At 35.4% G+C, this 23,977-nt stretch overlaps 1 protein-coding gene across 2 annotated transcripts; it reads left to right on the plus strand.

Moving 5' to 3' along the window:
* The first annotated feature begins 5,984 nt into the window (after nt 1-5,984).
* LOC107839162 (K(+) efflux antiporter 2, chloroplastic) lies at nt 5,985-23,977 on the plus strand. 2 transcript variants are annotated; one of them, XM_016682542.2, is made up of 21 exons: nt 5,985-6,300; nt 6,525-8,202; nt 8,369-8,540; nt 8,640-8,730; nt 9,013-9,149; nt 9,239-9,298; nt 9,417-9,536; nt 9,895-9,963; nt 10,185-10,250; nt 10,454-10,543; nt 10,825-10,929; nt 11,035-11,163; nt 11,535-11,744; nt 12,205-12,354; nt 13,707-13,760; nt 13,878-13,936; nt 22,039-22,105; nt 22,177-22,353; nt 22,611-22,667; nt 23,357-23,431; nt 23,518-23,977. In XM_016682542.2, the coding sequence occupies exons 2-21, from the start codon at nt 6,593-6,595 to the stop codon at nt 23,638-23,640; spliced, it is 3,621 nt and encodes a 1,206-aa protein (XP_016538028.2). In that variant the 5' UTR covers nt 5,985-6,300; nt 6,525-6,592; the 3' UTR covers nt 23,641-23,977. The 2 variants fall into 2 exon arrangements, with proteins under 2 accessions (XP_016538028.2, XP_016538029.2); XM_016682543.2 differs by lacking the exons at nt 22,039-22,105; nt 22,177-22,353; nt 22,611-22,667; nt 23,357-23,431; nt 23,518-23,977 and adding an exon at nt 16,904-17,051 and having other exon boundaries at nt 6,050-6,300.

The raw sequence follows: 23,977 nt of genomic DNA on the forward strand, positions 1-23,977 counted from the left end.
GACTATTCTTATCTAGGTTTACAATACGTATACTAGTATATATTAGTAACGCTTTAAACTTCAACATCTCATCACTTTATTAATTCAAAAGTCGTGCAATTTTCTACGATCGCTAGGGCTAGGGTTTTAGGGTTCCTAATGAGTAATATTATATATTCTTTTCAATCTCTACTTATAAGCTTCATTAACCACAATGGCCGTTCATCATCATCAAATTTCTTCCCGTCAGAAGAGGTATCGATTTCACCCCACTAACACCCAAGTCCTCATGTATCTAATAAAATAAACTCATACAGGAAGTGGACCTTTACGGGGACAAGGACCCCTGGCATGTTTTCAAGGGTTACTTCATTACGCAGCTGAAGGAAAAGAAGGCGGATGGGATAAGAGCAGAGCGAATTGTGGGGAAGGAGACATGGGATCAACAGGCCATAGGGAAGGAGGTTTTTGACCATAAAGGCATGCAGGCTTATGGGGTACGTGATAAGCAGGGGTGACTCAAGTGAGGCTGTTAAAGTCTTTACTTTAGGCCACCAAAACTTCAAGGCCTTAAAAAAATTTAATTGTTAATTTTATATAAAAAAATTTAACAATATTATTGAATATAGTATAAAAATTATCATTATTCAGTAAATATTTTGTAACTTTGAATTAAACTACTCAAATCTTTATTATAATAAATAATATATTTGTAATAACATCCAAGGCAATATATTGAAAACGGATGGTTAACATTTTATTAACTTAAATCAATGCTTACTATTATAAATAATAATATTAGTACGTGAAATATAATATAATTATTAAAAAAATGAAAAAGCAACATTAATTTTATTTATTTATTATGTATATGGATATTTTTGAAGACCTTAAATTAAAATTTGATTTTTAGGCTATTAATTTTATTGAGACGTTTCTAAAAAGTTTGAATTATACTTTCCGCGTCGCTGACAAATTGTCCATCGAGGCCGCTTACGGCGAGTGGGTGATGACCGAGTATTATATAATTTGTAAGATCAAAGATGGTGATAAGAAAAAAGAGTAGCTAATGATGATGGTCAACCATGGTAATAACCTTATTTATAAGTGAACAATCAAGGACCAACACAACATTTCTTGGTTGTACTAAAGATAGTATAAGTTGTACATACCAACACAACATTTCTTGATTGTACTAAACGATGTATAAGTTGTACATTAAATTTAACTTTCTTTTATTGATAAATGAGCACGTGTCTATTTTTGCTTTCTATGTCTTTCCATTTTCATCTCCTTCATTCCCCTCTACTAAAATTTCATCTATTTTTTCAATTTTTTTCTATTTAGTGAGTAATTTTGTTGTATCCTAACTTGACAATGACGATGAGATGATGGACTATTGAATCTAATAAAAATTTTATGACTATAAAAGTCATGCTACAGTGAGGCTTTACGATTTTCTGTCTTTTTTTTGCTTTATTTTTCATTTTAATTAGTGTTTTTAAGAAATATGATTTATTCACATCTCAAATTTTTTCTTTCTTCATATTTAATTGATTAATCTTGTACATGCACTTAGTTATTTGTTTAAATACTTTTATGAAATGTTTCTGCTTTGTTAATCACTGAATGCACTAATTTTTGAATTAAACAAAAGTTAGTAAGGAAAAAAGAAGAAATTCTCTATTACTAAGGTGTTTGTTGAAATGTCCAAGAAAAGCTTCACTTTTTTCTTAAGTTCTATTACTCAAACATTTGTCATTTAGCGTAACCCTTGGGAATGAAATTACATAATGCATAAAAGGAGTTTTGGCATAATACTCTTTCAATTTTTCAACATGTAACCCAAGACAAATTTTCCATTTCCGGGAAATGAAGGGAGGAGGATAAATTAACAAAAAAAAATAATTAAATTCTCCTTATGCCATGTAGTTTGTTAATATTTAAGCTCTTTTTTTTTTTTTTTTTGATCCATTTGCCTTTTGATTCTTTTCTACTGGTAAAGAATTCTCTATCCTTGTGGAAAAGCGAAAAAAAATTGCATTTGCCCCCCTAAAAAATTACTTTTCTTTGCACACTTCATGCTTGATAAAAAATTTCAATAAAGTAAATCGTTGATTTTTAGTGATTCCTTGCGTTTTTGAGGAGTTTCGGAGAAATATTAATTTGGGTATTTCTTATTTAGAAGTTTAGTTAATGCTTTGTTTGGGTTTTTTTTTGAAGTTTGAATCTTTGATCTTAAATCTTGATTGCTTTGAATTTGATTTGTATTTAGGTATCTTTAATTTTTTTTTTTCCTTTTTGTGGGTAAGAAAGGTAGTCTTTGGTTTAAAAAGGGGGATTATTTAAGATTTGAGCAACCTTGTTCAAATTTTTTGGCAAATTTATACATGGCAAATTTTTTGAATGATAGCTATTATTATATGAAAACTCTATGAGTGAAAAATGATCAACCAAACTACCACCAAAGTTGATCAAACAAGACCTTAGCATGTCCTCCCAAGTGTATCGTCCTCTCCACTTGTCCATTTATCCGGGGGTGGCAAGTGGTGCGAAAATTCACCTTAGTTTCCAAGCCTCTCTGAAATGAACGACAAAAGTGAGATGAGAACAAAGTTCCTCAATCAGATCAGATGGAAACTGGAGCACCATGCAACTTCATGATCTTCTGAATGAAGAGCTTAGCACAATCCTCTGCCGAATAGTTAGTCTTCACGGATAGAAAATGTGTGGACTTGGTCATCCTATCCACGATGACCAAAATTGAATCGAACTGATGGCCAGCCTGCAAATGACCAGTGAAGAAATCCATTTTAATCACATCCCATTTTAACACAGGCAACTCAATCTCTCGAGACAAACCACTAGACCTCAAGTGCTCAACCTACACTTGTTGACACACCATGCACTTAGCCGAGAAATTAACCACATCACTCTTCATGTTATTCCACCAATAGATCTCTTTCTAATCATGGTACAACTTTATAGAACTAGGATGAACAATGCATCTCGATTCATAAGCCTCATCTAAGATCCTTTCTCATAGCCCATCAATATCGAGAACCCACAATCTGCCTTGGTACCTCAAGATACCATCACCACCAATCTCCAAAAACTTTTTCAACTTTGGTGGTACTTCATTACGCAATTGAAGGAAAAAAAAACGGATGGGATAAGAACAGAGCGAACTGTGGGGAATGAGACATGAAATCAACAAACCATAGGGAACGAAGGAGATTTTTGACCATAAACGCAGGCTTATGGGGTACGTGAAAAGCAGGGGTGACTCATCGTGAGGCTATCAAAGTCTTTACATTAGGCCATCAAAATTTTAAGGCTTCAAAAATTTTAATTGTTAATTTTATAATTTTATTTTTTTAATAATATTATTGAATATAGTATAAAAATTATCATTATTCAATAAAAATATTTTGTAACTTTGAATTAAACTACTCAAATCTTTATAATAATAAATAATATATTTGCAATAATATCCAAGGTAATATATTGAAAACCATGCATGGTTAACATCCTATTAACTTGAATCAATACTTATTATTATAAATAACAATATTACTATGTGAAATATAATATAATTATGAAAAAAAAAACACGAAAAAACAGCATTTTTTTTTTTTATTTATTATGGATATCCCGCGCCGCTGACAAATTATCCATCGAGTCTGCTTACGGCAAGTGGCTGATGACAGAGTATTATGTAATTTGTAAGATCAAAGACGGTGATAAGAAAAAAAAAGTAGCTAACGATCATTATCAAGCAAAAGTCAAGACAATGAAAATACTGACAATACAATGAAAATGCAAAGTACATAGATGGTGATCATAATAAAGGAAACCAAGTATACATACATCTTGATGGTGATCATAATAAAGGAACTTGATGCTGTAAACTTGGCATATTAGATGTTTTGCAAAGTAGATTGATATATTCTTATACCTTATTAATTTGATTAAGTTACATACAAATTGTTTGTAAAACATTTATGGTTATCTATTTCTCTCTCTATAGTCAACATTTTTATCTTAATATTTCTAAAATTAAATTTGTTATTTGTGGACAGCCTAAATATACAACTATTGTTAATAAATTACACTTTAATTTATGTGATTTTTCTTAGTCTGTCTGTCAGATTTACATAGTGCTTGTGTATTTGATTATGAATTTAGTTTTAGTCGTGGCTTGAAAAGAGAAAGTGTATTTGTATTAATTACACACACTCTTATTTCATGCATAAAACTTGTTGTTCCTTATAATTAATTAGATAGATATATAAAAATACTAGGTTGCCGAGTGTGAATTATAGTGTTAATTTCAATATTCTGCAGTATGTGTGGTTAACAGAAGAGATCCCGTTGGAATTATATTTAGATAGGTATCAATCATCATTGGTGTACGGGGTAAATAATAGGCATGACCGCTGCTAGAGGAGCCAGAATTTAAATTTTTTATTTATTTTAACCCATTTGGATTCAAAATTTTATTTATTTTAATTTATTGGGTTTTAATAATTTATATATATTCAATAATAAATTTTTTAAAAATATAAAGTTTTAATTAAAATGATCACTAGGTTCAACCTAACCCATAATTTGTACTCTAGCTCAATCCCGAGCAAATTAAAACGCCATATGTGATAAGAAAAATAGATCAGTATCATGGAGTCAAAACAATCAGAGGGTTGATGTTGATAGAGCTATATATACATGAAATTCAGGAATAAAGTCGTACATGATAACTACACTTATCTTAATTAATTAAACCAACTCTGTGCATAGCCCCGTGTGTTGGAGTTCTTGTATCTATTTTTATTCTCTCCATTTCCCTCAAGGTGTTATTTGGCTGGAAAAAATGTGTCATGATTAAATATGAATGGTTAAAATTTAATTGATAAATAAAATTTTAACATTTTAACCATAGTTAAAATAAATATTTCCTTATCAGCTTTAAAATTTTAAGGTAATTTCTTTTTGTTTTTATAAATTTGAACTTTTAATTATTAGTTTTTGCATTTCAAACTTATTTTTACTTGATAAAAAAATAAAAATTAATGACTTTGTTAGATAAATTTTCAAAGTTGAGTAACCTTTTGATATTAACTCGAGAGGTTATCATTTATTCACTAAGTAATACACTTCTTTGGGGTATACTAAATATAATTGATTTGGTTTGATAATTGAAAACTCTGATCCAAAATTGAAATCAAACTGCTGACTATTGAATTGAAAACGAACAGAAGAACTTAATCGACGAATCAAATTAGTTTGTATCAGTATTGATACATTTATTTAATCAAGACATAATAAATTTAGTTACTACTATGTTCCCTTATTGTATCAAATATATTCTTCTAGATAAATTTAGTTACTACTATGTTCCCTTATTGTATCAAATATATTCTTCTAGGCATACCAAACACAATTGATTTGATTTGATAATTAAAAAGTCCGATCCAACTCGACTTTTATACATCTTTACTTGTATGTAAATTAGAAACGGACTTCTTTTATACGCATTTTAAAATTTAAATAGAAAAATATTACCTTTTCATATCTTTTATATATTATTTTCAAATTTCTAATATTTTAAAAATAATTTATAAAAAAGACTATAAAAAATCGATTCATCTCACTTCACATAAAGTTGAAATTTTGAAAAGTTAGAAACCACTTTCAGTTAGGTACGTTACCCATTACGTATCACATGACTAAATATCTATTTGCGAATATGAATTTTCCATCAAACAATAACAAAAAGGGTAAACATGTAAATGCAAAAAATGGAATATCCACCAATAAACCCTTTCATCCAATTTTGTCATGTTCCCCAAATGGAGGGAGAAAAAAAAAACCTCAATAAAAGAAAAAAATATTATTTTTTATTTTAATTTATTTGATCTATTTTTATTTTAAAAATAATTTTTTGAATTTTATAATTTTAAATTAAATATGTAACACATATATCAAAATATTTTATTCTTAGAAATGTCACATAAAAAAGTATTACTATTATTTTTAAAATAAATTAAAGCCGAACAAATTGATATGGAGGAAAAAATAATATGGCAACTGAAAATGAAAAAAAGAGAATAAAATAGTAGGAGCATTTGTTAACATAATTTCATTTCAACTTTTCAAGTAAGCACAGAGTCGCTAAAAACGAAAGGCTCTTTCTTCTTGGACAAAGCTATATAAATAATCGATAGGAAGAGCCAATAGCACAGTTAGTCCAATCAATTTCTGACCTAATTTCCTCTCAAATTCCGCCGTTGATATTCCCAACTGCCACTTGTATCGGTTTCGGTAAGTTCAGATTTCTCGTCTGTTTCCATTTTCATTTTCATTTTCATTACTGTTAACTGTTACTTCATGTGTATGCTTTTTTTTTTTTTTTTTTTTTGGAATTTATTGAATGTTGATTAGTCGCAAAATCTATTTCATTTTGGCTGATTATTTGTGTTGCCTTTGAATTGATTTCTTACTTGTTTGTTGATTGGAAAGGGAACTTGCTTTGTTTGTTTTGTTAGGTGGTAATGAGAATTTGTGGCTTCGGTTTGGTGTTTTTCTGACGTCTAGTGAGTTGGAGGAGAGGAGGATGGGATTTGCTTACTGTGTATGGCAGCCGAATGGTTTGCATTGTGGTGAAGCTTTGAACTACAAGATATTAGATAGGAAAAGCGGGAGTTGTGTAGGATTGGATTATAAATTGCTTGGAAATGCTAGGGTTTTATGTAAGAAGAGTTCAACGGGGAAAAGGTTGAAACGGATTGGCGGATGTAGTGATAATAGTTTAGCTTATTCGAGGAGGATTCAATTGAGTTGTGCGTTGTGGAAATCTGATTCAAGTGGGAATTTGGCGGGTGTTAAGGGTTCTAGGGGAGTGAAGTTGCTGAGGTGCCAGGGAAATGATTCACTTGCGTTTATCGATGGTAATGGTAGAAATGTGGAGTCCAGTGAGAGTGCTGAAGATGGTGGATCATTGACTGCTAGTACTAATGGCATCGCAGAAATTAGTAGTGCTACGGAGTTGGAGGAAGACAAAGGAGAAGAAAAAGAAGGGCCTCAATTTGATGAATTAAGGGAGTTGTTGCAGAAGGCACTCAAGGATCTGGAAGTTGCACAGATGAACAGTACGATGTTTGAGGAAAAAGCTCAGACGATATCAGAAGCTGCTATAGCATTAAAGGATGAAGCTGCTCATGCATGGGATGATGTAAACAAACAACTTGACAGCATTCAAGAGATTGTAGGTGAAGAGATGATCGCTAAAGAAGCAGTTCAAAAAGCAACAATGGCCCTTTCTTTGGCTGAGGCAAGGCTTCTGGTTGCTCTTGATTCAATACAAGCTGCAAAACAAGGAAGTATGCCTTCAAAAACTTCTGAAGAAAGCAAAGGGCAGGAATTAACTTCATTGATGGAGGAAGAGGCAGCACTTTCAGCTGTTCAGGAAGATATAGAGGAGTGTCGGGACCATTTGGAAAATTGTGAGGCTATATTGAGGCGGGTGCAGAACAAAAAAGAAGAGCTACAAAAAGAGGTTGACAGGTTGAATGATCTAGCTGAGCAAGCTCAAATCAATGCTTTAAAAGCTGAGGAAGATGTTTCAAACATAATGCTTTTAGCCGAACAAGCTGTTGCTTATGAGCTTGAGGCTACTCAACGGGTCAGTGATGCGGAGATTGCTTTGCAGAAAGCCGAGAAGAACCTAGCTGCATCACCTGTTGACAATGCAGAAACTTCAGCCATACAGAATGGATCATCTACTCTAAGCCAAGTGTCAGTCGATGGGACCCTTAGCGAGGATGAGGTATTCCCTAGAAGTTCTATTGATAGTGTTATTGAAAAAGATAGAGAGGTACAACTGGAGGATGCTTGGGTGGTCAGTGGACCTTTGTCTGATGCGAGTGACGATGAAGATAGAAAGTTAGTTCTAGACTCCTCAAAAGATTTTGATTCTGATGCAGAAAATCCAAAAAGTGTTCAAACTGTGAGGCAGGAGGCCAACAAGGAATCAGCTAAGGACAGTTCATCGCTTAATGCTCCCAAAGCATTATTGAAGAAATCATCCCGTTTCTTGCCTGCATCTTTCTTCTCGTCCTCAGATGGTGAAGAGTTCACACCTGCTTCAGTTTTCCAGAGTCTCCTTGAGTCTGCAAGGAATCAATTGCCCAAGCTGGTGGTTGGCTCATTAGTGATGGGAGCAGGGTACCACTACTATAACACTATCCATTCTTTGTTTCTTTTAGAAGATGAAGCTTTTTCTCTATAGCTGCATGTATAAGTACCTCTTTAGGATACAATCTTTGTACCATTCGATTGGTATAGCTTGTTGTGGTTGTGGTATTTGATATGCTTCTGACATCTGTCACAGAATTGCCTTTTATGCCAATCGATCAGAGCGAATTTTTCAGTCGTTTCAGCAGCCAGACATAATTACCACCAGCATTGATGAGGTCTCAACAAATACAAGACCTCTCGTTCGACAAATAAGGAAACTGCCCAAGAAACTTAAGACACTAATGGAGAGAATTCCTCATCAAGAGGCATGCCTCTTAAACTCCCACTAGTTTAATGCCTGCCATCACCATTTGTTAGGATAGGGATTTACTTCTACTTGCTAATGGTGTTGTTTCTCATTTCAGATAAATGAGGAAGAAGCTTCTCTTTTTGACATGTTATGGCTATTGCTTGCTAGTGTTATCTTTGTGCCTATCTTCCAGAAAATTCCAGGAGGTAATTGAATTTTGCCACCATCTTTATTGCATGAGGACAGTAACTAGTGGCTTATTATGTCAAATAGTTTCACCAAACTTGTTCTTTGATGTAAAGGTTTCCTTCCTGGTCTTTTCGTGAACATGTTCTAAAGATTGAAACATGATCTTTACTTATTGGATACTTAGTTTTTTGTGGCCCCAATGTATATCACAGATCGTGCCCTTTGCTCCTCTGTAATAGACCGTATACGTATTCCTATTTCCTATTAATGGTTCATCTTCTCTGTGCTGTAATGTATAGGAAGTCCTGTTCTTGGGTATTTGGCTGCTGGAATCTTGATTGGACCCTATGGTCTTTCTATCATACGTCATGTACATGGGACCAAGGCTATTGCTGAATTTGGAGTTGTGTTCCTGCTATTTAACATTGGCTTAGAGGTATACTCCAGGAAAATGACTAGTTTATTTCTTTCTTAATGTGTTACAAATACTGGCTTAATAACCTCTATTTGTATTCTCTTTGACAGCTTTCTGTTGAGAGACTAAGTTCTATGAAGAAATACGTTTTCGGGTTGGGAACTGCTCAGGTAATTGCAAAAGTTTGAGCATTTGGGAGTTATTAACCCATCACCATATTGCTTATTAGAGATATGCTATCAACTAATTCGATTCACACTAATTAGTAATTTCAATAAATGAATACAGGTCTTAGTGACAGCTGTGGTGGTCGGGCTAGTTGCTAATTTGGTTGCCGGGCAGGCCGGACCAGCTGCAATTGTCATTGGAAATGGTCTTGCCTTATCTTCCACTGCTGTTGTCCTCCAGGTAAATCCTTCTATATCTTTAGCCGGTCTTCCTTGCTAGATGAATGATGGGCAAGATTTGGCACTTAAGTGGTTTTGTGTACTCATCAACACATTGATTTGGTGACCAGTTCAACACTCTAATCTAAGTTAATGCCTAAGAACAAAAATCCAGAAGCAGTAATTCTTGATAATGGCTATCGCCAAGATTTCAAATTAGCATTGGAGTTTTTCTTGTTATTTCCTTGGTGATTCGACATATTTTCTACAATCCAAGGCATTGTAGTTTATCTATAATTAGTTTGTCTATGTGCCTGTGTCTCTTACGCATTGGAAACTGAAACTTTAATACTAATTGATTATATTGCATATCTGTGCAGGTCTTGCAGGAAAGAGGTGAGAGCACATCACGACATGGACGAGCTACATTTTCTGTATTACTCTTTCAGGTATCTGCATATAGACAGTACAAAGTTGTCGCATCTTTCTCATGAGATGGGTGTTGAAACTTATAATATTATGTGTATCTAGGCATATACACCATTCACACATATTTACTTTCCATTACCATATAGGCTGATGTCATGCACTTGAAATGATATCTTGTGCAGTGGCACTTTTAGAATTTCTTTGTGATATGATTAAACAATTTTTTCCTTTTATCTTCCAGGATCTGGCGGTGGTTGTTCTACTCATACTGATACCACTAATTTCACCAAATTCATCAAAAGGAGGGGTATAAACTCTTTTACATTACAGTCTTGTCTTCTGAAAAATAATTTGAAATTTTCTTGTTTTTATTATTACAATTCCAGCTATATGAGGTTCTGGGCCTCAAATCATATGCAGAAACAATATTCTTTCCTTTTGATAGCTGTGAGTACACACTATTGCTGTTTTTTCCAAATTACCTCTGTTGTAACAAAACTTTCTTATTAGGTTGGTTTCCGAGCCATAGCTGAGGCCCTTGGTTTGGCTGCTGTAAAGGCTATTGTAGCCATCACTGCCATTATTGCTGGAGGACGTCTGGTAAGCTGTTTGTCATGTAGAATCTCATCCAGTATCATAAGTGCTTCAGATTAGTAGTATATAGCTTTTAAGTTCAGACTACATCTCTTATGACGTTTTGACTGTGGTCCTTTTATTTTTTATTGCCCATACATTATTTAAGTTAATTTTTTTATTTTTGTCTGTTACAACTTACAAAAGATAATTAGGGTAGTAATTCCACTTTTCTTTTGTTGCAAGTCTCGAAAGATATTTTGCTGTTAAGTCCGAGGACATTAATATATTCGTTCTCTATTTTTCAGCTGTTGCGGCCTATCTATAAGCAGATTGCAGAGAACCAGAATGCAGAAATATTTTCAGCAAATACACTCCTTGTTATCCTTGGGACTAGTCTTCTGACTGCCAGGGTACTTATGATCACATTTTTTACGGGTCCATGTATACTGCTCAACTTTGTTAGAACGATTATCTTGTTAAGGCTATGATTTATTATCTGATGTAAATAAATGCAGGCTGGCCTTTCAATGGCTTTGGGTGCATTTTTAGCTGGTCTGCTTCTGGCAGAAACTGAATTTTCCTTGCAAGTTGAATCAGATATTGCTCCATATCGTGGACTCCTGTTGGGTCTCTTTTTCATGACGGTAGGTGATAATTATCTTGTTTACTGTACAGTGTGAATGCAGTTTTGTATCCTACTACTAGTCACTTATAGTTAAGGTAAGATAGGTCATGATAAGGGTCTATTTACATTTAAAAATTCTTGCTCTGAAATCTCTAGTGTTCTCACCAGCTTGTAGAGCTTGACTGTCTCCCCTGAGTTGTTCTCATTGAATGACTGTACTTCTGAGTTCTGTGATACAACTTCTTCTGCTGCTGCTGCAGACAAAACTTGATCTATTTTAATCTACTTTTATTCAGGCTGAATGAGAATTGTCCATGAATATAATATTATAATTTATAACTATGGCTGCTTTGTATCTTTAAAACTGAACGATTATTATCTGGCTTGCAGGTTGGAATGTCAATTGACCCCAAGCTTCTTCTTTCAAACTTTTCAGTGATTATGGGGTCATTGGGACTTCTACTAGGTGGCAAGACTATCTTAGTTGCATTAGTTGGTAAACTGTTTGGTATTTCAATTGTATCGGCAATAAGAGTTGGTCTCCTACTTGCTCCGGGTGGAGAGTTTGCCTTTGTAGCCTTTGGTGAAGCTGTCAATCAGGTTAAATCTCTGATAGCTTTAACCTATCACAAGCAATTCAGATCCATTAATAAAATTCTTTTATTCATTTTCTTTTTCTCCGTCTTTCACGGTGATGCTGTTTTAGCCGCTTCTCTTCCTTTATCAAGGAATTTTGGACCTTTTCTATGATTGACCTGTGTGCTGAAATCAATTGTTGAGCTTGTCTGATCCTGTTATTGTGAAAGTAGAGACAAACTACCATAATGTCTTTCCAGTTTCTATCTATGTCTGGCATCTTATTTCTATTTATATTTCCTCTTATTTCATGAGGCTTGTTCATTCTTATAGCTACCCTTAAATAGATTCTGAGCTGCAACTTATCTGGAGAGTGCAATGCTAAGCTCTCTGAGGATTTTTGCCCCATGACAAAAATATATCTTGTTAGAGTAAGTGTATTATCTTATTTAATCATTTCTAGTTGGTTTTACCTTTTTTTCAGGGAATAATGTCTTCTGAATTGTCATCTCTGCTGTTTCTTGTGGTTGGAATTTCAATGGCCCTCACACCATATCTAGCTGCTGGAGGTCAACTAATAGCATCTCGTTTTGAGCTGCAAGATGTGCGAAGTTTATTGCCTGTGGAAAGTGAGGTACTGGTTCCTACTTTTGGTGGCACTATCTTTCTTCTTTTGCTTTTAGCAAGGATGAAACTAATGAACCATGTACAAGTTTGCAAATTCTTTTATTTTGACCCCTTACAGCCGACTGAGGACATGACCTTGGATAGGAAGATTTGGAGGAAAATCATTAGGATAGAGGGTTAAGGGTGTGGTTGAGTTGTAGTCAGTAGGTAGGGGATTTGTGGTGTCCCGTGTTTTGGCAATGTACTTTTGTGGATGTCGTATCTATGTTATTGTATCATGTTCTATGTTTTTGATGTTTTGTTTACCGCCTGTCATACTGCCTTGTATCTTGAGCTGGGGGTCTATCGGAAACAACCTCTCTACCTCGTTAGGGGTAGTGGTATGGACTGCGTACACTCTTCCCTCGCCAGACCCCACTAAGTGGGAATATACAGGCTTTGTTGTTGTTGTTGTATAGTCTCTGTTTTTCGTTTCCACAATTAGATAACATTTAGTATATTCTAATTGATTACATCTTACTTCAAACACAGGTATAGTTGCCAAACGTTGGTGCATGTCACATAATTATTCATTGTTGTGCTAGATTTTTGAGTTGATCACAGAAAAAACACAGTTAGACCTGTACTTCAGGTTCAGAACCTTGAAGCTTTACACAACATAGTTTGGTTTCAGGTTGTCAATAGTTACAGGGTATAGAAATTAAAGGGCTAAAGTTAAGGGGCCTTAGTTCTGTTGTTCAGAAAGTAGTTGTGGAGATAAGGAAAGCTGGAATTTTGGTGCTTGAAAAGTTTCCTTTTACTACTCCCCTTCCCATACTCAAATTTCTTCATCCCTGGCTGCTTTCTCCTTTCAGTGCCTTTCTTTGATCCTGGTTCATCTCTCAAGTTTTGTGGTCTACTTTGTTGTTGCTTTTTAAGTCCCATGCCTCAGTGTTGTGGTACTAAGCCGTTTGAACCCTTGTAGTTCTCTGCCTTTTTTCTTTTGGCACAATTTTATTTTTTGCAACAACGTTTTTCTTCCCTGGAAAGTAATTGTCTATTGAATTATAGATCAATCTCATCATCTGATTAAGTTTCCTCTGAATCCTGAGCCTCAGTTTGTCTTCCTTCTGAGCTTATTTAACTCATTGCTGCGTTGCTTTAAATTAGTTTTTATTGTTAAAGTTAGCATTTATTATGACGATCATTGGTTTGAGAAGTAACAGATGTTCAGTGCCCCAAAGCTCACTACTTGAAGGACTATATCATTTAATGATATCTTTCTGGATTATTACCTGCATAAATGTGAAGAAGATTTCACTGACTTCAGTTAGTTGCTTAAAACAATGTAAATTGATAGTTCCTTTTTTTCTTTTCCAGACAGATGATTTGCAAGATCATATCATTATTTGTGGATTTGGTCGTGTTGGCCAGGTTTTGCCCCCTGCTTTCATGAAATGGTTATATTGATAATTTGACAAACGTTGTCAAACTTTGGGAAAATGAAGCTGTCCCATCTTCTATCTGTTGAATTAGTTTTCATCTTAACAGATCATTGCCCAACTTCTCTCCGAGCGACTGATTCCATTTGTTGCGCTTGATGTGCGAAGGTTTGATTCTCTTTTTGCTCACATTCAACTGATTTCAGCTCCTATGGGTTCAGTGAAGGTTGAAATATATATTTGTGATATTCTCATTATACATGAGTTCTGTTATGTTTTTGCAAGTCTTTTATTATATATAGCCTCTCAGTCTAATGGGGAAACAGAAACTGAACTACACTTATAGACGCAATCTCAAATTGTCGAATGCATTCTGTAAACTACTATTACATTGCAAGTAGTAGTGTCTGAAAATGAGAAGACGCCAAATTTTTTATAGAATTGTTAATTAAAGATATTTTTTCTTCACAACTAATGACATCTTAAACTTGGGGTCCTATCAAACAGCATTATATAAAATGAGGCAGAAGGAAGTATTATTAGGTAGAATAATTATTCAGTCATGAAAGCAAGCAATGGAATAGGCTATAGCCTATATAGTTTGTTAGTGAGTCATCAGTCATCATCAGCTTTTAGGATTTTAAAATAAAAGTTTATTTTTCTGTATTCATAGACATGTTCAAATTCATGCATGCATCAAAGGAATGACAATGAAAGAGAAGAGGATGATGGTTTTCCTGAAAGAGTGCCACAGACCACAGTGCCAAACCAGAGAATTGAGGAAATTGAACCAGATTGTATTAGTCTTTAATTGAACAGTTAATTATGTTTACAGATCAGATTTGAATATTAATCAAAGGTCAAAGACTCAAAATAATCAAATAGTTAAACAACCCTTTATTCCTTGTCACAAATTTTCATAAGACACCTGAAGTAAAGGCTTGTTAAGTAGTACCTGTTGAACACTTGATCTATGCTTAAACTGTGTTCTATTAGGCACATTGCTGACATGGTATGATGCGTGTAATACACCTAAAATAAGTGGGTGAAAGGCATTTTGAAAATAAAATCACTCTTCTTCGTTCTCTTTCCCTGCCACCACCTCCTCCACCATCCTGCCACCACCATAATACGACTTTACTCATCCCCTTCCCCTTTTGCCTTTGCCACCACCTCCACACCAGATATGTCTCTTCCCTTCTGCCTTCTCTTCTCACTACACCGCTGCAACCAATCCCGTGCAAGTGAAGTGCAAAGGAGGAGCTTGGAACACACTCAAAACAGCCCCTAAATTGCACTCCAAGGGCGCCTAAGTGTCACTCTTCTTTAAAGGGACTTTTTGGTCATTTCACCTTATATTTGTAATATGCTATAAATAGAACATGTTAGGGTTTTATTCCTTAGTTTTGTGATGATATTGTAAGTGAGATAACACTTGAAACACAAAGTCCTCTCGACCTTAAGAGGCAAAACCGAAACTAGGTTCAACCAAGTGTGGATTCACTTGTGTTGTTTGTTCAAGGCTTAGAAACATTGGGTGCTTGGGAGATTAACGTCCCTCTTGTGTCCACGTAAGAGTGTCGGTGTTAGTATTACATGTTTGAAGGTTTTGGTGTTTGATACACACCTTGGTTCTTAGATCTTGTAATATTGTATGTCACACTACCTATCCCTTTGTTTAGTGTAATCTTTTGTTGTTGTTTCTTGTGTTGTTGAAACCGTTGGTTATTGTTATTGTTATCATCTTGTTCATCATGTGCTCTTGGTGTTTTTTGTTGTAAAATACACCTTGTATCTTGTATTCTTATGTTGTAGTTGTTCGCTGAAACTTGCCCTCAAAAAGGTCCTCGAGTTCCTTTGAATTTGTGGACTGTTTTGTGTAGTTTTGTCCCTTTCCGTGGTTTGATTTGTGTCATTTGGTATTAGAGCTAAGGCTGATTTTGTTTCCACAAGATCAATCTTGGGCTTGGTTAGTTGAAAAATAAAACCAAAAAAAAAAACAAATTTGTCCATTTTTGTGTCTTGGCCGAATTTGTGTTCTTGTTGTGTCTTGGCGAGATTTTTACTTGGCTTGAGTGTTTCTAGTGTTAGTTTTGTTCTTCACTATCACATTGTGTCTCTAGCTAAGTTTGAGCTTTTGTTGATGATGTTGTTGTTGTGAACTTGAACTTGGCCGTGTGTTGTTGTTGTTGATCTTGTGTAAGTTGTTGTTCTTAATCTTGGCCGTGGATGTTGTTATAAATTGGTGGCCTAAGAACATTTTGTTGAAATTGTAGTAGTCTTGGCCGTGTGTTGAAGGCATTGTTGCTGTGGATTTAGGAGTGGCCGTGTGGAATTGTTGTTGTTCTTGGACGTTGTTGTTGTTCTTGTTGTGGTTGTTGTTCTTGAAGTTCTTCACCTCCTTCATATATTGTTAAAACATAAAGTGAATGTTGGATCCTTAAAGATGAAGGAAAAAGGTGTAAGTACTTGTTAGTCTTGAAAGACTTACAATCACCAAAGACTTGTCAATCATTTCTCAACCACTTTCCATGATTTAAGGGCCCATGTTTTAAGGAGAAGTACAAGAAAAGTCAAGTCTTGAAATTTGAGTTTGAAAAGAGCTCCAAGACTTATATTTCCTCCTTTTAACCAAATTCCACCAATCCAAATTGTAATTGACCAAGACTTGAAATTGGGACAAAAATAAAAAGACTTGATAAAACCAAGCCAATAGTGGACTACCACGTCACCATTTACTGTTCAAGCAATAATTTTGAGCTCAAATTTTGATTTCCTAGTTTTATTTTGTTGTTTCTTGGTTTCATTTGTTGATTCTAATACTAATTGACAAACTAGTAATCTCCTACTAGATTGTAAGTTAGTGGTAGAGTCCGTTTGTTTGTGTTAGCGTTTGTTGTGTGCTTTTGTCATTTTGAATCGTTAGTTTTTTGGCTCACGTCCTACGAGATTTGTTTGAGTTTCAAACCAAAATCTATTCCGGACAAGAGTAGACTCGACCCTCAACTCCTCATGGGTTCCTTAGCCGGCTTACAACACTTGTGAAGCTACGTGTAAGGTAATCAAAGAGTGAGTGTGGTGAGGCTATTTTGAGCTAACTAGTTTGTTGTTTTTCTTTGTTGTTGTCTTTCTTAGGTACTACGGGTGATACTTTCTATGCCATTTCTGAAAATTTCAAACGGGACATTGAAAAGATACTCCAATTGGTATCCACACTTATCCCACCAAATTCAAAACCTATTGTCCAAACGCCTTGTGTGAGAGCTTCCCAAAGGGGGAAGTTGGCTGCCATGACCCGCACCAAGGTGAAGGCCATAGCTCATGCAAGCTACAAGGTAAAAACGCTACTTCCTACACTCTTATAAATGTAGAATGTTGTGATGTGGCTAGTAACAGCCAAATGAGTGTAGTTGCGGTTTTACCTAGTGTAGAAGTGCATGACTCTTTGAACATAATGTGTGATGAAAGCTTTGCACTCCAAGGGCGCCTAAGTGTCACCCTTCATTAAAGGGTCCTTTTGGTCATTTTGTATTTTATTTGTAGCCTACTATATATAGAACATTGTAGGGTTTTTAGTAGTTAGTTTTGTGATGATATTGTAAGTAAGATAACACTTGAAACACAAAGTCCTCTCTATCTTAAGAGGCAAAACTGAAACTAGGTTCAACTAAGTGTGGATTCAACTGTGTTGTTTGTTCAAGGCTTAGAAACGTTAGGTGCTTGGGAGATTGACGTCCCTCTTGTGTCCACGTAAGAGTGTTGGTGTTAAGATTACATGTTCGTTTTGATGTTTGATACACACCTTGGTTCTTAGATCTAGTAATATTGTATGTCACACTACCTATCCCTTTGTTTAGTGTAATCTTTTGTTGTTGTTTCTTGTGTTGTTGACACCGTTGGTTATTGTTATTGTTATCATCTTGTTCATCACGTGTTCTTGCTGTTTTTTGGTGTAAAATACACCTTGTATCTTGTTTCTTGTGTTGTAGTTGTTGGCCAAAACTTGCCCTCAAAAGGGTCCTCGGGTTGCTTTGAATTTGTGGGTTGTTTTGTGTAGTTTTGTGCATTTCTGTGGTTTGATTCGTATCATTAATGATACAAACCAAACTTGGAATGCACCAAAAACAACAAAAAACAGTCCACTAAATAAAGGGAAACCGAGAGCACAATGAAGAACAAGTCTCGGGTTCTCAACAACACAACAATACAAGATATAAAGGTGTTTTTAACACAAAAAACAGCCACAACAACAAGAGATAAACAACAATATAACAAGAAGAACAACATTAGGGTAACAACAAACCAACGGTTACAAGATCAAACGATTACAAGAAATGTAAAAATAGGTAGTGTGACATATAATATTATAAGACTAAGAACCAAGGTGTGTATCAAACACCAAAATGTAAAAATAGGTAGTGACATATAATATTATAATACTAAGAACCAAGGTGTGTATCAAACACCAAAACATGTAATACTAACACCGACACTCTTACGTGGACACAAGAGGGACGTCAATCTTCCAAGCACCCAACGTTTCTAAGCCTTGAACAGACAACACAAGTGAATCCACACTTGGTTGAACCTAGTTTCGGTTTTGCCTCTTTAAGGTAGAGAGGACTTTATTTTTCAAGTGTTATCTCACTTATAATATCATCACAAAACTAACTACTAAAAACCCTACAATGTTCTATATATAGTAGGTTACAAATAGAATACAAAAGAACCTTTTAATGAAAGGCTTCACTTAGGCGCCCTTGGAGTGTATTGTGTGGATGGTTTTGGGCATGTTCCAAGCCTTTCTTCACACTTCACTTGTACACTCCAAGTCTCGGGTCAACACACTCTCACACTCATCCATCTTCGTGGTCGTGCCCATATCATCCTCCCCTTCTTGAAAAGAATTCGACCTCGAATCCATACCTTGCAAAATCAAGAGAAGTCAAACAAGCACACATCCTCATGACATGAGGGTTAGAGTTAGCAAAATACATAACATCAATATGCCAAGGCAGTTCAACTTGACATATAACCAAGTCTCCTTCGTGTTACACATTAGGAAGCCATTGACAAATGCACCAAGGACTTGGTTATGACAAACATCAAGAAAAAAATGCACCTAAGCCGAGAGTAACTCTTCCCTACCCTAAGATAACACCGGGATCAAATGGTTGAAGTAGCCAAGGGTACAAGCTTAGGCTACTCTTTCCTCCCACTAGGGTGTCATTCTCACACTCACACAAGACATTTATCTTTAAGGGAGGACTACATTTCAAAGTGGAGGAGTTTACGGTCCAAAAGTCCATCCCCAAAAAGACATGCCAATACTCTCAACATCTCTAGTCGCATGATCTCTAGGAACAAAGCTAATAGCAAAGCTTTCATCACACACTATGTTCAAAGAGTCATGCACTTCTACACTAGGTAAAACCGCAACTACACTCATTTGGCTATTACTAGCCACATCACAACATTCTACATTTATAGGAGTGTAGGAAGTAGCGTTTTTACCTTGTAGCTCACATGAGCTACGGCCTTCACCTTGGTGCGGGTCATGGCAACCCATTTCTCCCTTTGGGAAGCTCTCATCACAAGGTGTTTGGACAAGAGGAATTGGATTTGGTGGCCTAAGTGTGGATATCAATCGACGTAACTCTTCAAGGTTCCGTTTGAAACCTTCATATGGTTCCGAGGTAGTGTTATTATCCATGGTACCTAAGAAAAAAAAAGACGACAACAAACAAATTAGTTCAACAGAAAACCCTCACCACACTCTCACTCTTTGATTACCTCACTCGTAACTTCACAAGTGTTGTAAGCCGGCTAAGGACCCGTGAGGAGTTGAGTCTACTCTTGTCCGAAATAGATTTTGGTTTGAAACTCAAACGAAATCTTGTAGGACTTGAGTCAAGAACTAACAACGATTCAAAAAGACAAAAGCACACAACAAACGCGAACAAACGGACTCAAAACTAACACTCTAGTAGATGAGTACTAGCTTGTCAATTAGTATTTAGAATCAATAACCGAAACTAAGGAACAATAAAAAGAAATATGAAATTTAAGCTTAAAAATGTTGCGTGAACAATAAAATGATGATGTGGCATTCTATTATTGGTTGCGGTTCTTTAGTCAAGGTTTTTTATTTTTCAATTTTGGAAAGTCTTGGTCAATTTTTCAATTTGGAATAGTGGGAATTGGTTAAGGGAGGAAAAGACAAGTCTTGGAGCCCTTTTGAAATTCAAACTCAAAAAGTTAACTTGTACTTTTTCCTCAAAACATGGTCCTTAAATCATGGAAAGTGGTTGAGAAGTGATTGATAAGTCTTTCGGTGGTTGTAGAGTCTTACAAGACTAACAAGTCTTACACCTTTTTTTCCTTTCACCTTTTTGGATCTAAAGTCCACTTTACCTTTAACAGTATATGAAGAACATCAAGAACAACACCAACAATCACCAAGAAAAACTTCCAAAGTCCAACTCCAAATCCGCAACAACAAGGTTAACCACACGGCAATGTCAACAAAATATTCTTAGACCAACAATATCATATGGCCAAGCTTAGAACAACAAGGAGAAACCACACGCCCAAAACAGTCTACCACAACAATGTTCAACACCAATCGGCCAAGTCTTATGTTCATAACAACATCAACATTTAAAGTTCAAACACAGATATAAACTCAATGGTGTTAGTGAAGAATAAAAACTAACACTAGAAACACTCAAGACAAGTAAAAATCTCGGCCAAGACACAACAAGAACACAATTTGGGCGAAGACACAAAAATGGACAGATTTGCTTCTTTTTGGTTTTTCGATTTTCTAACACTTTTTTTTTTTTGACTTTTCAAGCAAGCAAGCCAAGATTGATCTTGTGGGAACAAAATCAGCCATGCTTTGATACCGAATGTTACAAACCAAACTTGGAATGCCCCAAAAACAACAAAAAACAGTTCACTAAATAAAGGAAAACCGAGAGCACAATGAAGAACAAGTTTCGGGTTCTCAACAACACAACAATACAAGATACAAAGGTGTTTTTAATGCCAAAAACAGCCACAACAACAAGAGATAAACAATAATATAACAAGGAGAACAACACTAGGGTAACAACAAACCAACGGTTACAAGATACAAGATACAAGATCAAACGATTACAAGAAATATAAAAATAGATAGTGTGACATATAATATTATAAGACTAAGAACCAAGGTGTGTATCAAACACCAAAACATGTAATACTAACACCTACACTCTTACGTGGACACAAGAGGGACGTCAATCTCCCAAGCACCCAACGTTTCTAAGCCTTGAACAGACAACACAAGTGAATCCACACTTGGTTGAACCTCGTTTCGGTTTTGCCTCTTTAAGGTAGAGAGGACTTTGTGTTTCAATTGTTATATTACTTACAATATCATCACAAAACTAACTACTAAAAACCCTACAATGTTCTATATATAGTAGGTTACAAATAGAATACAAAAGGACCTTTTAATGAAAGGCTTCACTTAGGCGCCCTTGGATTGTATTGTGTGGACGGTTTTTGGCATGTTCCAAGCCTTTCTTCACACTTCACTTGTACACTCCAAGTCTCGGGTCGACACACTCTCGCACTCATCCATCTTCGTGGTCGTGCCCGTATCACCACCACCAGAAAGAAACTTAAAAAAGGGAAAGAAGTGTGCGAGATTAGAAGGGAGAAGAAAAATCGTCGGAGTTGGTTTGAGCAATACTGCTGTATATTTTAATCAAAATTATCTATCATTACCTTGATGGAAATCAATTCTAACCTAACCAGAAGAAGATTGAGGCTACAAACTGAAGATTCTGATTGAGCAACCAAGATACCATGGTGGCTAAAGTCATATACCAACAAATCCTTTGAATTCATGCAATGAATTTATGAACTGCGTAGATCTATGAGAGGATATGAAATCAAAGATTTTCACTTCCACAACTAAACACGACCATCAAAGAAGCTGTAGAAGCAACTGGCCCGAGCAGAATAGAAGGGTACTAGAGTTTCCTTATATGTCGGAGCTTTGATTGTCATTGGATCCTGAATATCATCATATTGCTCCTAGAGTATTTTGATGTTCAGTAGTTGATTATTTGAGTCTCAACAAGTTGAGTTTTGCTTTATTACTGTATCTAAAGAAAGGTATCTAGGAGGGAGGAATGCAGGAAATATTGTGTAGTTAAATTTTCCAATTATTATCATGATGATCGTCTGAATAAATATTTTTTTAATAATAAATGCAGTGACAGAGTTGCAGTTGGTCGTGCACTTGACCTTCCTGTATACTTTGGTGATGCTGGTAGCCGAGAGGTAAAGCAAATTTTCAAACTTAAAAATATGGTTTGGATATTTTATTCTGACATTCTTATCTCGATTACTAGGTTCTACATAAAGTTGGGGCTGAAAGAGCATGTGCTGCTGCAATAACATTAGACACTCCTGGTGCAAACTACAGAACTGTTTGGGCCTTGAACAAGTACTTTCCCAATGTGAAAACATTTGTACGTGCTCATGATGTAGATCATGGCCTTAATTTAGAGAAGGCTGGAGCAACAGCGGTATCTCTCTTATTCTAATTTCTGTTATTGATCTTTTTGTTGGAAACTTGTTCATATTGGTTGCACATAGGATTCTCTGGATAACATCAGGATTCTGAGCCTTGAAATATTTATTCATTTGCTGTTGTATTACATTAAACTACAGTGACATTTCTAGTTGTAACATATTATGCATGAAAGAGGGAATAGTTTCACATTTGATAGTTGGATAAGTGACGAACAATGCATAAATTGAGGTGGATAAATATGTTTTACAGGTTGTGCCTGAAACCTTGGAACCAAGCCTGCAGTTGGCTGCTGCTGTCCTTGCACAAGTAAGTAGATTTGATAAGTAACCTAGGTATTCTCTTTTGTAGTAGCTAGATAAGGGTCTCCCACCCCATAAAAAAGAAAGAAAATCTATAGCCCCTGTTTATCTCATTTTGACAAACGATTTATTGTTTTATGTTGCAAGTTATTTATCAGTATAACCAAATTCGAAGTTGAAAAGTTGTATCTTGATACTGTCTAGTGATACTAATAGTGAATCAATGGCTATCATCATGTGTTGATTTACACTGGTTCTTCAGAAAGTTATAGTATATGGTTTTCTCAAGGCTTCATTTATATCGGTAACACCGTCTCGAGTATTAATAAGGGTGAATGTAACAAATTCAATGGCCCATTGCCTCTTTATTTGGTACAGTGATTTCAAAGCACTTCACAACTGCATAACTGCCCAGTCTTCTCTTTGGAAAAATATTAAGTAGCATGAATTTGTTGAAATTTATTGTTGCAAACTTTTGTACCTCAAAAGCTGAAATGCTTTTCATAATTCATGACTGGATAGAGATCTATTCTACCGCATACTTTAGCATTCTTGATGGGTTGTTGTAACTTCTGATGCAATGATGTAGCTGCACACTGCCTTTGCATCTCCACCTCCTTGTAGTTGGCTTTTGACATTCTTTAACCATACTTGAGTGAAGCAAATAAAATTCTGAATATATATTATATTTTCTAGGCTAAGTTGCCAATGTCTGAGATAGCAGCAACAATCAACGAGTTTAGGTCCCGCCACCTTTCTGAGCTCACTGAGGTAAATTATACTTGTACTACTTGTCTTTGCTTTTGGGGAAATTTCTGTTAGATATTTAATGCAGTACACATGTTTTTGTTTTGCAGCTATGTCAAACAAGTGGAAGTTCTCTAGGCTATGGATTTTCTCGCGTGGCGTATAAAGCCAAAGCTCAGCCCTCGGACTCTTCTGATGAGAACCAAGTCGGCGAAGGAACACTAGCAATATGATTACCATTAGAAGAAACAGGAATCTGCAATGGTTGGACGTACAACCAAAAAAAAAAAAAGGAAATAGAAGGGAAGATACTCCTTATAAGTGTATAGTGTTTTACTTTAACACCCATTTTTTAAAATTGTACAGAAGTATAGCAAGCAACAAGCTCTATGCAGGAGAGCAAATCCCTTTATGGCATAACCACTAGGTGATAAGACCTTAAAATGCCTTGGTTCGAAAAGTTTTGGTTCATTCCGAAAAGACCCTGTTTTACATTTCAGTGTAATAGGCCATTGTAGTTTGCATCGATATAGTTAAATATATGCAAAAGCTACTTGGAATGTTCTTGCA

The sequence above is a fragment of the Capsicum annuum genome, chromosome 8 (assembly GCF_002878395.1).
Source record: "Capsicum annuum cultivar UCD-10X-F1 chromosome 8, UCD10Xv1.1, whole genome shotgun sequence".
Classification (NCBI taxonomy): Eukaryota; Viridiplantae; Streptophyta; class Magnoliopsida; order Solanales; family Solanaceae; genus Capsicum; species Capsicum annuum.

Bases quoted from the DNA above. Each gene is read 5' to 3' on its own strand.
- LOC107839162 (XM_016682542.2), top strand. From the start codon at position 6,593: ATGGGATTTGCTTACTGTGTATGGCAGCCGAATGGTTTGCATTGTGGT. The intron at 9,150-9,238 runs GTATACTCCAGG...TCTCTTTGACAG, and splicing joins TATTTAACATTGGCTTAGAG to CTTTCTGTTGAGAGACTAAG. The intron at 9,537-9,894 runs GTAAATCCTTCT...ATATCTGTGCAG, and splicing joins CCACTGCTGTTGTCCTCCAG to GTCTTGCAGGAAAGAGGTGA.